Source organism: Zea mays, chromosome 1, assembly GCF_902167145.1.
Source record: "Zea mays cultivar B73 chromosome 1, Zm-B73-REFERENCE-NAM-5.0, whole genome shotgun sequence".
Lineage (NCBI taxonomy): Eukaryota > Viridiplantae > Streptophyta > Magnoliopsida > Poales > Poaceae > Zea > Zea mays.
In genome coordinates this window covers 217,338,234-217,352,299 of record NC_050096.1, presented here as the reverse complement: position 1 = coordinate 217,352,299, position 14,066 = coordinate 217,338,234, and the positions used below count along the sequence as shown (strand labels likewise).

Genomic DNA, 14,066 nt, shown 5'->3' with positions numbered 1-14,066 from the left:
TTCTGGCAGGAAAGATCTTTTTTCGAGGAAAATTTCGACGTAGAGGGGGTTCCCCCCTTTTAGCCCCCGAGGGAGGGTCGGGCTTTGCCGAGGCAAGGCTGACCCTTCCTTGGTGACTAAATTTTGCGTGGGAGCGAGGTATATGAACAACTTGAAAACACCTTAAGGGTAGAAGCGACATAGCTGTTGGATGTTCCAAGCGTTGCTGTAGACCTCGCCTTGACTGTTGGCCAGCTTGTATGTTCCGGGCTTCAGAACTTTGGCGATGACGAACGGCCCCTCCCAGGGGGGCGTGAGCTTGTGTCGACCTCGGGCGTCTTGTCGCAGCCAAAGCACCAGGTCGCCCACCTAGAGGTCTCGGGACCGGACCCCTCGGGCGTGGTAGCGTCGCATGGACTGCTGGTACCACGCCGAGTGTAGTAAGGCCTTGTCCCGAGCCTCTTCTAGTTGGTCCAGCGAGTCTTCTCAACTAGCTTGGTTGCTTTGGTCGGCATAGGCCCTCGTCCTCGGGGAACCGTATTCTAGGTCTGTGGGCAGGATGGCCTCGGCCCCATAGACTAGAAAGAACGGTGTGAAGCCCGTGGCTCGGCTCGGTGTCGTCCTCAGGCTCCAGACCACCGAGGGGAGTTCCTTCATCCATCGCTTGCCGAACTTGTTGAGGTCGTTGTAAATCCGAGGCTTGAGTCCTTGTAGAATCATGCCGTTGGCACGCTCTACTTGCCCATTCGTCATGGGATGAGCCACGGCGGCCCAGTCCACCCGGATGTGGTGATCCTCGCAGAAGTCCAGGAACTTTCTGTCGGTGAACTGGGTGCCGTTGTCGGTGATGATGGAGTTCAAGACCCCGAAACGATGGATGATGTTGGTGAAGAACGCCACCGCCTGCTCGGACCCGATGCTGTTTAGGGGTCGGACCTCGATCCACTTGGAAAATTTGTCGATGGCGACCAACAGGTGCGTGTAGCCCCCGGGTGCCTTCTGCAAGGGGCCGACGAGGTCCAGACCCCACACAGCAAAAGGCCATGTGATGGGTATCATCTGCAGAGCTTGAGCGGGCAGGTGGGTCTGCCTTGCGTAGAACTGACACCCTTCGCAGGCGCGGACAATTCTAGTGGCGTCGGCTACCGCCGTTGGCCAGTAGAAACCTTGTCGGAAAGCATTTCCGACAAGGGCTCGAGGTGCTGCGTGGTGGCCGCAAGCCCCCGAGTGTATTTCTCGGAGGAGTTCCTGACCTTCGGTGGTGGAGATGCATCGCTGGAGGATGCCTGAAGGGCTGCGGTGGTAGAGCTCCTTCCCTTCTCCCAGCAAGACGAACGACTTGGCGCGCCGCGCCAACCGCCGAGCTTCGGCTCGGTCGAGGGGTAGCTCTCCTCGGTGGAGATATTGCAGGTACGGGGTCTGCCAGTTTTGATCAGGCGTGACCCCGCTTTGCTCCCCCTCGACGTGCAGCATCTCGCCCTCGGGGGCCGAGGGTACCTCAGACCGAACCGAGGGTGCCTCGGGCCGAGCCGAGGGTGCCTCGGACTATGCCGAGGGTACCTCGGGCTGGGCCGAGGGTGCCTCAGGCTCGGGCGTGTCATCGATCTTGACGGAGGGTTGATGCAGATCTCGGGAGAAGACATCCGGGGGAACCGTTGTTCGCCCCGAGGCTATTTTAGCCAGCTCGTCCGCAGTCTCGTTGTAGCGCCGAGCAATGTGGTTGAGCTCGAGCCCGTAGAACTTGTCTTCCAGGCGCCGAACCTCATCGCAGTAGGCCTCCATCTTCGGGTCGCGGCAGTGGGAGTTCTTCATGACTTGGTCGATGACGAGCTGCGAGTCACCGCGAGCGTCGAGGCGTCGGACCCCTAGCTCGACGGCAATCCGCAACCCGTTGACCAGAGCCTCGTACTCAGCTACATTGTTGGATGCCGGGAAGTGGAGGCGTAGCACGTAGCGTAGGTGCTTCCCGAGGGGCGAGATGAAGAGTAAGCCTGTGCCGGCTCCTGTCTTCATCAGCGACCCGTCGAAGAACATGGTCCAGAGCTCCGGTTGGATCAGAGCTGTTGGTAGCTGGGTGTCGACCCATTCAGCCATGAAGTCCGCCAAGACCTGGGATTTGATGGCCTTCCGAGGGGCGAACGAGATTGTTTCGCCCATGATTTCCACCGCCCACTTTGCAATCCTACCCGAGGCCTCTCGGCAATGGATGATCTCCCCAAGGGGAAGGATGACACCATAGTTACCGGATGAGACTCGAAGTAGTGTCGCAACTTCCGCCGTGTCAGGATTACCGCGTATAGCAGCTTCTGAACTTGTGGGTAGCGGATCTTGGTTTCGGACAGTACCTCGCTGACGAAGTAGTCTGGCCTCTGGACGGGCAATGCATGCCCCTCTTCTTGCCTCTCGACCACAATCGCGGCGCTAACCACCTGAGTGGTCGCGGCGACGTAGATCAAGAGGGCTTCTCCGGCAGGTGGGGGCACCAAGATAGGCGCCTTCGTGAGGAGCGCCTTTAGGTTCTCGAGGGCTTCCTCGGCCTCAGGGGTCCAAGTGAAGCACTCGGCCTTCCTTAAGAGGCGGTACAGAGGTAGACCACTTTTGCTGAGGCGTGAGATGAAGTGGCTCAGAGCCGCGAGACATCCCATGACCCTCTGTACGCCTTTCAAGTCCTTGATGGGCCCCATGCTGGTGATGGCTGCGATCTTCTCCGGGTTGGCTTCGATGCCCCGCTCGGAGATGATGAACCCCAAGAGCATGCCTCGGGGCACCCCGAAGACACACTTTTCGGGATTGAGCTTGACGCCTTTCGCCTTGAGACATCAGAATGTCACTTCAAGGTCGGAAAGGAGGTCGGAGGCTTTCCTCGTCTTGACTACGATGTCATCGACGTAGGCCTCGACCGTGCGGCCAATGTGTTCGCCGAACACATGGTTCATGCACCGCTGGTACGTCGCGCCTGCATTCCTCAAGCCGAACGACATGGTGACATAGCAGTACATGCCGAAGGGTGTGATGAAAGAGGTCGCGAGCTGGTCGGACTCTTTCATCCTGATTTGGTGATACCCTGAGTAGGCATCGAGGAAAGACAGGGTTTCGTACCCAGCAGTGGAATCCACGATTTGATCGATGCGAGGCAGAGGGTAGGGAACCTTCGGACATGCTTTGTTCAGACCAGTGTAGTCTACACACATCCGCCATTTCCCCCCTCTCTTTCTCACAAGCACAGGGTTGGCAAGCCATTCGGGGTGGAATACCTCTTTGATGAACCCTGCCGCCATTAGCTTGTGGATCTCCTCGCCTATGGCTCTGCGCTTCTCCTCGTCGAATCGGCGCAGAGGCTGCTTGACGGGTCGGGCTCCGGCTCGGATGTCCAGCGAGTGCTCGACGACATCCCTCGGTATGCCGGGCATGTCCGAGGGACTCCACGCGAAGACGTCGGCGTTCGCGCGGAGGAAGTCGACGAGCACTGCTTCCTATTTGGGATCGAGCCCGGAGCCGATCCGGACTTGCTTGGAGGCGTCGCTGCTGGGGTCGAGGGGGACGGACTTAACCGTCTCCGCTGGCTCGAAGTTGCCGGCATGACGCTTCACGTCTGGCACCTCCTTAGAGAGGCTCTCCAGGTCGGCGATGAGGGCCTCGGACTCGGCGAGGGCCTCGGCGTACTCCACGCACTCAACGTCGCATTCGAACGCGTGTTTGTACGTGGGGCCAACGGTGATGACCCCGTTGGGGCCCGACATCTTGAGCTTGAGGTAAGTGTAGTTGGGGACAGCCATGAACTTCGCGTAGCATGGCCTCCCCAATACCGTGTGGTAGGTTCCTCGGAACCCGACCACCTCGAACGTCAGGGTCTCCCTTCGGAATTTGGAGGGTGTTCCGAAGCAGACGGGAAGATCGAGTTGTCCGAGGGGCTGGACGCGCTTCCCGGGGATAATCCCATGGAAAGGCGCAGCGCCCACCCGGACCGAGGACAGATCGATACGCAGAAGCCCGAGGGTCTCGACGTAGATGATGTTGAGGCTGCTGCCTCCGTCCATGAGGACCTTGGTGAGCCTGACGTCGCCGATGACGGGGTCGACGACGAGCGGGTATTTCCTCGGGCTCGGCACATGGTCGGGGTGGTCGACTTGGTCGAAGGTGATGGGCTTGTCGGACCAGTCCAGGTAGACTGGCGCCGCCACCTTCACCGTACAGACCTCCCGACGCTCTTGCTTGCGGTGTCGAGCTGAGGCGTTCGCCGCTTGCCCGCCGTAGATCATGAAGCAGTCGCGGACCTCGGGGAACTCTCCTGCCTGGTGATCTTCCTTCTTGTCGTCATCGCGGGCCCTGCCACCCTCCGCGGGTGGCCCGGCCCTGTGGAAGTGGCGCCGAAGCATGACGCACTCCTCAAGGGTGTGCTTGACGGGCCCCTGGTGATAGGGGCACGACTCCTTGAGCATCTTGTCGAAGAGGTTGGGACCTCCGGGGGGTTTCCGAGGGTTCTTGTACTCGGCGGCGGCGACAAGGTCTGCGTCGGCGGCGTCGCGTTTCGCTTGCGACTTCTTCTTGCCCTTCTTCCTGGCGCCGCGTTGAGTTGACGCCTCGGGGGCATCTTCCGATGGGCGGCCCTGGGGCTGCTTGTCCTTCCGGAAGATAGCCTCGACCGCCTCCTGGCCGGAGGCAAACTTGGTGGCGATGTCCATCAGCTCGCTCGCCTTGGTGGGGGTCTTGCGACCCAGCTTGCTCACCAGGTCACGGCAGGTGGTGCCGGCGAGGAACGCGCCGATGACATCCGAGTCGGTGATGTTGGGCAGCTCGGTGCGCTGCTTCGAAAATCGTCGGATGTAGTCCCGGAGAGACTCTCCCGGCTGTTGTCGGCAGCTTCGGAGGTCCCAGGAATTCCCGGGGCGCACGTACGTGCCCTGGAAATTGCCGGCGAAAGCTTGGACTAGGTCGTCCCAGTTGGAGATCTGCCCCGGAGGCAGGTGCTCCAACCAGGCGCGAGCGGTGTCGGAGAGGAACAGGGGGAGGTTGTGGATGACGAGGTTGTCATCGTCCGTTCCACCCAGTTGGCAGGCCAGACGGTAGTCCGCGAGCCACAGTTCCGGTCTTGTCTCCCCCGAGTACTTTGTGATAGTTGTCGGGGGTCGGAACCGGGTCGGGAACGACGCCCGTCGTATGGCCCGGCAGAAGGCCTGCGGACCGGGTGGTCCGGGCGAGGGACTCCGATCCTCCCCGCTGTCGTAGCGTCCCCCACGCCTGGGGTGGTAGCCTCGGCGCACCCTCTCGTCGAGGTGGGCCCGACGGTCGCGGTGATGGTGCTCGTTGCCGAGGCGACCCGGGGCCACAGGCGCTGTGTTGCGCGTGCGCCCGGTGTAGACCGAGGCTTCCCGCATGCATTGGGAAGTCGCGACATGATGTTCCGAGGGGTACCCCTGCCTTCGGGAGGCAGAGCTCTCGGCCCACCGGATCGCGGTGCCCTCCAGGAGATCCTTGAGCTCTCCCTGGATTCGCCGCCCCTCGGTGGTTGATGGCTCCGGCATCGCGCGGAGGAGCATTGCTGCTGCTGCCAGGTTCTGGCCGACCCCACTGGATGCGGGTGGCGGCTTGACCCTGACATCGTCGGCGATGCGGTGCTGGAAGCCCTGGGGTAGATGACGCATTTCTCCGGCCGGAGGTTGGCCCGCCCATGCCTGCCCGACGTCCCGGCGGATTGGCTCAAGCGCTCCTGCTCCCTCGTCGAGCCTGGCCTGCACCCCGCGGATTTGCTCGAGTTGTGGGTCGTGACCCCCTGCCGGAACGGGGACCACAGCTAGCTCCCGCGGGATGTCAGCGCGAGGCACCGGCCTAGGGAGATCACCGTCCTCCGGCATGCCGAGATGGTTGCCTTCGAAGGGACCCCCTAGATCGACGTGGAAACATTCGCGGCTCGGGCCGCAGTCCTCGTCACCGAGGCTACGGCTACCGTCAGAACAGTCAGAAAGGCAGTAGTCGCATGCGGTCATGAAGTCCCACATGGCACTGGGGTTGCCAAGTCCGGAGAAATCCCGACAGAAGCTGGGCTCGTCGTCTTCCTCGGACCCAGAGGGCCCGTAGGTCGAGACGTCCGTCAGCCGGTCCCAAGGTGACCGCATACGAAACCCCAGAGGGTTCGGATTCGCCTCTGCGAGAGCGTCCGCCAAAGCGAAGCCGCTAGGCGGGTCGAGGCTGAATCCGAAAAGCGTGGGATGGGAATCGGTCGGTACCTCTTGGTCGACGGGCGTTGATGAAGTCACGTCGGGGACTGACTGCACCGTCGTCTCAGGTACGAGGGCGACACCCAGCAAGCCTTTCGCGAGCGTGCTGGCGTCGTCCGTTTGCTCGGGATTGGCGTGTCGCGGGGAGACAGCGCTCGTCTTCGTCTCAAGCGCGAGGTCGATGCCCGGCGCGCCCTCCGTTGGAGTGCTGGCGCTGTCGACTCGCTCGACGGCCGACGAGGCGCTGCCTCTTGCTTGGCCTTGGTTGCCCTGCCTCCTCCTCCGTCGGTGGGGAAGAGGACGGGGCGAGCTCGAAGGTTGTTCTTCCACCACGCGGGGAAGACGTCGTCGATCTCGCCGCCGGCGGGCGGACTGTCGGCCGCCATTATCGTTGTCGCCCGGCGGTGGAAAGAGTATCATGTCGTAGCTGCCGTCGAGGGACATGAACTCAAGGCTCTCGAAACGGAGCACCGTCCTGGGCCGGAGAGGTTGCTGGAGACTACCCATCTGGAGCTTGACGGGAAGCTGTTCGTCAACACGCAACAGGCCCCTACCTGGCGCGCCAACTGTCGGCGTTTCGAGACCGGGGGGTCCCTAAGCCGACGAGTGAAATGTCGCCGCATGCCCCAGCCCAGATGGGTCGACGCGAGGCCGAGCGTGAAGGGGGAAAGTGAGGTGGCCGGAGATGGGCGAGAGAGAGGTGGAAATCCCGCGGCCTTCGTGTTCGTCCCACGCCCAGGTCGAGTGCGCTTGCAGTAGGGGGTTACAAGCGTCCACACGAGGGAGGGAGCGAGTGGCCTCACGCGAGCGCCTGTCTCGTCCTCGTCCCCGCGCGGCCAACCTTCTCTAAGAGGGCCCTGGTCCTTCCTTTTATAGGCGTAAGGAGAGGATCCAGGTGTACAATGGGGGGTGTAGCAGAGTGCTACGTGTCTAGCGGAGGAGAGCTAGCGCCCTAAGTACACGCCATCATGGCGGCCGGAGAGATTTTGGCGCCCTCTTTGTGTGATGTCGTGGCCGTCGGAGGAGCGCTGGAGCCTGGCGGAGGGACAGCTGTCAGGGCCGTCGAGTCCTTGCTGACGTTCTCTTGCTTCCGTAAGGGGGCCGAGAGCCGCCATCGTCAGGGAGCGTGCGGGGCACCATCATTGCCTATCTGGCGGAGCGAGCCAGATGGGACGCCGGTCTTGTTCCCCGTAGCCTGAGTCAGCTCGGAGTAGGGTAATGATGGCGCCTCCTGTTGACGTGGCCGGCCTGCGCCCTAGGTTGGGGCGATGTGGAGGCTCCTCCGAGGTCGAGGTCGAGTCCGTCTTCCGTGGCCGAGGTCGAGTCCGAGCCCCTAGGTCAGGCGAGGCGGAGGCCGTTGGCTAAGGCCAGGGCGGAATTTGAGTCCTGGGGTCGGGCGAAGCAGAGTTCGTCGTCTTCTGGGGCTGAGCCCAAGTCCGAGCCCTGGGTCGGGCAGAGCGGAGTTCGCCGTCTTCCGGGGCTTAGCCCGAGTCCGAGACCTGGGTCGGGCGGAGCAGAGTTCGCCGTCTTTCGGGGCTTAGCCCGAGTCCGAGCCCTGGGTCGGGCGGAGCGGAGTTCGCCGTCTTCCGGAGCTTAGCCCGAGTCCGAGCCCTGGGTCGGGCAGAGTGGAGTTCACCGTCTTCCGGGGCTTAGCCCGAGTCTGAGCCCTGGGTCCGGCGGAGCGGAGTTCGCCGTCTTCCGGGGCTTAGCCCGAGTCCGAGCCCTGGGTCGGGCGGAGCGGAGTTCGCCGTCTTCCGGGGCTTAGCTCGAGTCCGAGCCCTGGGTCGGGCGGACCGGAGCTTCCTATGGTGCGTGCGGCCGGGCCTGACTGCCTGTCAGCCTCACTCTGCCAAGTGGCACCGCAGTCGGAGCGGCGCAGGCGGCGCTGTCTTTCTGTCAGACCGGTCAGTGGAGCGGCGAAGTGACGGCGGTCACTTCGGCTCTGTCGGCTGAGGGGCGTGCGTCAGGGTAAAGGTGTCAGGCTACCTTTGCATTAAATGCTCTTGCGATTTGGTCGGTCGGTGCGGCGATTTGGTCAGGGTTGCTTCTTGGCGAAGACAGGGCCTCGGGCGAGCCGGAAATATGTTCGCCGCTGGAGGGGGCCTCGGGCGAGGCGGAGATCCTCCTGGGTCGGCTGCCTTTGTCCGAGGCTAGGCTCGGGCGAGGCGTGATCGGGTCCCTCGAATGGACTGATCCCTGACTTATTCGCACCCATCAGGCCTTTGCAGCTTTATGCTGATGGGGGTTACCAGCTGAGAATTAGGAGCCTTGAGGGTACCCCTAATTATGGTCCCCGACAAGACTATTGTGTTAATTGGAACATGGAGTTAACTTGAGATAACAGTGCTACCACAAGGGTGGGATGGGACGCCCTTGGCCAAGTAATTAGGAAAACTAGTGAGAGATTACCTTACCCAAAAGGGGCAAGCGGGGAGGCCTCGCTGCAGAGTATAGGGAAGTCCTCGGGTCGAACTGCTACGATGGCTTTTCAGACGAGGGATTCCTATGCTTCCTTCTTCCTGAATCCATAGTGGGTTTTCTCAAACTAGTGGAACTTTGGAAGGCCTCGTAGTGCTACCCTGCCTCGCCTCCTCGGTAGAGGTGTATGAGATTCATGACCCCATGGCAGATGGGTAACACGACTTGTGGGTAAAGATGTGCAACCTCTGCAGAGTGTAAAACTGGTATATCAGCCATGCTCACGGTCAAGAGGACTCTCACATAATTAATTTATAGAATTAAACTTAATTTGTCATTTGCATTGCATTGTGGGTGTTATTATTAATTGTGATATCTTATTATTTAGGGTGGTATCTACTTATACTTAGTAACTGCTAATAAAACTTTGACCAACTTTAAAAGCAATACTCAGCTTCAACCATCTTCTTTGGTAAGCCTTACACTTCACATGAGCCCCAATGTAAGTGAGCTCATGCACATTATTCCCCACAAACTTGTTGAGCGATGAACATATGTGAGCTCACCCTTGTTGTACTTACATCCCCAGGTCAAGAACAGGTACCACAAGATAAGGAGCATGAAGGATGCCATGATGAGTTCGTGAGAGGTCTAGGCCATCGCCTCCTAGTCAACTATGGTTGTTGGATCGTTGTCTTTGTATGATATAATTATTAAACTATTTTATACAGACCTCCATTATATATTAAAGATGTGACATTCGTTTCTGTACCATGAGTCATCATATGTGTGAGACTTGATCCTAGCAAACATTTGATTCGCGCCCGGGTTTGGCCCCTAAATCCGGGTGTGACACCAAAGTACATGAAGGGATTTGTGGTACTCATCAATTGGCTCCAAAGATGAAGTGACTATTGAGAAGATCCGGCTTCTATTGGCCCAACATGATAGCTGATTTAAATACTACAGAGGGTGTCAAGTATGTCAGAAGTTTGGTGGTCTGCAACTAGTCCTGGCAGTTGAAATACATCCTATTATCAAGTCGTGGCCCTTTAGGGGTGGGGCTTGGACTTTGTAGGAGAAATTCATTCTTCGTCATCAAAGTGACATCAGTTTGTGTTGGTGGCCACAGACTACTTTACCAAATGGACTAAAGTTGTTACTCTGAAGAACAAGACACATAAAGAGATAATTGAGTTTACAACTAAGCATATCATTCATAGATTCGACATTCCCCAAACTTTGACTATGGATCAGGGGACTTCTTTTATGTCAAAGGAGTTACGTGTGTTTGCTGAATTATATAAGATCAAATTGCTTAATTCTTCTCTGTATTATGCTCAGGCCAATAGACAGGCCAAGTCTAGTAACAAGACATTGATTAGCCTTATAAAAAAGAAGATATTTGATTATCCTAGGCATTGGCATAAGGTTTTGTCTGAGGCTTTGTGGGCTCATAGAATATCTAAACACTGTGTTATTAAAGTCTCCTTTTGAGCTTGTTTATGGAAAGGAGGTTGTCTTGCGTGTGGAGATAAGCTTAAATGCTTCTAGGTTTGCCAGACAGAACGGTCTAATTGTCGAAGATTATTATAATTTGATGATGGACAATATTGATAAAGTATGAAGTAACTGATAAAAGACTGGTGGCTCTAGAGAGATCGAGAAAGACAAGGTCATGGTTGCCAAAGCTTACAACAAGAAGGTCAAGGCTAAGTTATTTCAAGTTGAAGATCTGGTGTGGAAGACCGTCTTGTCACTAAGAAGTAGAGACTAGAAATTTGACAAATGGTCAACAAGCTAGGAAGGCCCTTACAGAATCACACAGGTGATAGTGGGTAATGCCTACATGCTGCAAACTTTGCAAGGTGGGGACCTACCCAAGGCGCTGAATGGTCGTTTCTTAAAGCAATATCATCCTAGTATGTGGCAAGATGCTTAGAAAAAACGATGTTATCACATCGAGTTATTTCTAGTTTGCACCAGTGCTTTTGGTTCGCTCAGCTTCCCAAAAAGGCAGGGGACATGTGTTGAGCACTGTTTCTAGCACTGGGCGCGGTCGGACGGTTCGGCCCTAAAGCCCACATGGGCCGGCCTACGAACGGTCCGCCCTCAGGCTCAGAGAGTCCACGATTAGATCAGATCATGCGGATTAACTCCTATCTCCACTTGTGTTTATCCCTCTAAACTTGTGGGAGTTATTGGAGGACGTGTAGGAATGGGTCCATGCCTCCCCTTATGTATTTGAAGGGGTACGATCGATTGAACAACCAACAATGAAACCAAATCAATATATCTTATGTTCTTTTACTTTTGTCCTATGTGTAGACAGTAATGTAGACTTCTTCTGTCGATTCCAAGACAAAACCTAGGATATCTCCTCCCTGACGGGGTCCCTCCTGGGCGGTTAGATCCATGTGATGTTGGCAAATGCCGCCACCTTTGCGTACACGTGGGCCGTTTGGTAATCAGATGCAAAACGTCTTGCTCGGAACAGAGAAGACTTAGCTCCTGCCGCATATCACAGACCGTCCGACCCTAGGTCGCGAACGGTCCGTGATGCCATAAAGAGCATCAACATCGATATACCTTGTAGTGATTGGTGACCAGATCAGCACCAATGCATACCGGAGCTTTCAATCTCACCCTCATTGACCATCGACAAATCGGTGGGCCTCCGCGCTTATTTTTTGGGCGAAAACATGCAATTGAAATGTTCAATGGGCACCCATCCTTCTAGGATCAGCATGCACATATCCAACGCAAAGGCAAAGGTCGATATCCTTTTTTTTTGCGACTTGCTTGTCTTTCATTAATCTCATGGTGTGGTCCGGTGTTGTTTGAGATCCATGGAAATTACGAACCCGAGGAGGCGTCCTTTGATATTGAATCACCAGCTACCGCTCCGTTCTTGTACGATGGTTCCTGAGGATGCAAAATGGTGAGTTGAATTTGATTCACCTGCGTGCTGTTTTGCTGCATGGTGGTGGTGGAGAGGAAGATGCAGCCATTGCCGCCGCCTGAGCGCCGGAGGGTCGTTCGTTTCGTGGTCTTCATGGCCGTCTCCCTCCTGGCCCTGTTCTGCTGGGCTCTCGTCAATTCCAGGATCAACGTCGCCATGCCTTACTCTGCTTTCGTGATGCGCGATGTCGACAAGACGCCCGCATTCACAGGCCTAGAAGACAGGCAGAGGCACCCCGCCGGCGACCCAGCGTGGACCTCGGCGGCGCCGCAGGCCGTGCCGGTGACCAGTAACGTCACGGCGGGCTCGGTGAAATTGGGTGATCCGGTGCTCCGGGAGCCGCTGGCAGGAGAAGCGGAACGGGAACGGAGCGAGAGGTGCGACGCGGACAGCGCGGCGCTCAGGGTGTATATGTACGACCTGCCGGCGGAGTTCCATTTCGGCATGCTCGGGTGGGAACGGAAGGGGAAGCTGGCGTGGCCCGACGTCCGCGACGCCCACGCCGCGCCGCACTACCCCGGCGGGCTCAACCTGCAGCACAGCGTGGCGTACTGGCTCACGCTGGACATCCTGTCCTCCGCCCTGCCGCCCGGCAGCGACGTGGTCAGAGACAGGCCCTGTGTCGCCGTCAGGGTGACGAACGCGAGCCTCGCCAACGTCTTCTTCGTGCCGTTCTTCGCGTCACTGAGCTACAACCGCCACTCGAAGCTCCGCCGCGGGGAGAGGGTGAGCAGGAACAGGGTCCTGCAGGCCGAGCTGGTCAAGTACCTGATGCGGAAGGAGGAGTGGAGGAGGTGGGGCGGCAAGAACCACCTCATCGTGCCGCACCACCCCAACAGCTTGATGGAGGCACGGAAGAAGCTCAGCGCCGCCATGTTCGTGTTGTCTGACTTCGGGAGGTACTCGCCGGACGTTGCCAACCTCAAGAAGGACGTCATCGCACCGTACAAGCACGTCCTCCGCTCCTTAGGCGATGGCGACTCGCCATCGTTCGAGCAACGTCCCATCCTCGCATACTTCCAAGGGGCCATCCATCGGAAAGCTGTAAGTCCTTTGTTCTGTTCTCGTGATTCCCTTCCCGGAAGCTTTTTTGAGGTATGAGCAGGCCGGCCGGCGTTTCAGGGCGGGAAGGTTCGCCAGAAGCTGTACCATCTGCTCAAGGACGAGCGCGACGTGCACTTCACCTACGGCAGCGTCCGGCAGAACGGCATCCGGCGCGCCACCGCCGGGATGTCCACGTCGAAGTTCTGCCTCAACATCGCCGGCGACACGCCGTCCTCGAACCGGCTCTTCGACGCCATCGTCAGCCACTGTGTCCCGGTCATCATCAGCGACGACATCGAGTTGCCATTTGAGGACATGCTCGACTACTCGGAGTTCTGCGTGTTCGTGCGCTCCGCCGACGCCGCCAAGAAGGGATTCCTACTACGGCTGCTACGGGGCATATCGCGCGAGGAGTGGACCAAGATGTGGATGAGATTGAAGAAGGTGACTCACCATTTCGAGTACCAGTACCCTTCACGGTCAGGTGATGCTGTCCAGATGACATGGAGCGCAGTGGCGCGGAAGATGCATTCGGTGCAGCTGCAGCTTCACAAGCGCGCTAGATTCCACAGGACGGTTTCTGTATGAATATGATCAAGGCCACCGAGCGCGGAAGTCTGGATGTGGCAAGATTCGTCAGTTGCACTGTGCAGATGATTTTTTTAGACTTAACTGACATAAAGGTAATAACGGGTGAATAGGTGTCATTTTTGTAATGTTTACTTCCCTAAAAGAAATAGAGATGTGAGACTTGAAAGCATAAAATGCACTATCTTAATCTAGTATTACTTATTGTTATTAATTAGTGGTCTCCGACAGTTTTTCGCGTTAATTCTCAAGGGACACACGTTAGGGAAAATTAATAAATAATAGGTAAGATGTTCGCTTCGTATTAAAGACAGCTGTTCGGACTGCTGCAGCTGCAATTCATAAAGACAAAACATTGTAGAAACAGTAGAAAATGTTTCAGATTAAAGCGAAAACAATAAGAAATTCTCAAAAGAATATGTAATATTTAATATTTTTAGTTTGAGGAATCAAACCATTCTAGTTGAGATAGCCTCGTGATTTCATTTTTTAATACGGTGGAGTAAAAGGAAAACGAACCAAGGCACATTTAATTATTGAGTTTTGGTGTTTGATAATCAATATAACCATTTGAACTAATATTATTTGCTAGTGTTTGTGGACATAGTTCAAAGGATGCCACATGGCTTTGAACGAAGATAAAATGGCGATTGAGAAGATCAACACCTCAAGCAAGACATTAGCAGAATCATTGAGGATCTACAAAGATCATGCAAGAGGCTAAGACATAAGAAGAAAGAAGCCCGAAGAAAAAGACATGAAGAAACAAAGAAAAACAAGCTGCTCAACAACATGGGATGTGTCCCATGAGCATAAGATAAAACACTGGATAAGAGTTGCAATGTACTAAAGAAAGGGCT

The 14,066-nt window shown here is 56.6% G+C and overlaps 1 protein-coding gene across 1 annotated transcript; it reads left to right on the top strand.

Annotated features, from left to right (window-relative positions):
- The first annotated feature begins 11,162 nt into the window (after positions 1 to 11,162).
- On the top strand, positions 11,163 to 13,400 carry LOC103643269 (probable arabinosyltransferase ARAD1). The gene is made up of 2 exons (XM_008666430.3): positions 11,163 to 12,618; positions 12,697 to 13,400. The coding sequence occupies exons 1-2, from the start codon at positions 11,593 to 11,595 to the stop codon at positions 13,204 to 13,206; spliced, it is 1,536 nt and encodes a 511-aa protein (XP_008664652.1). The 5' UTR covers positions 11,163 to 11,592; the 3' UTR covers positions 13,207 to 13,400.
- The last annotated feature ends 666 nt before the right edge of the window (positions 13,401 to 14,066 follow it).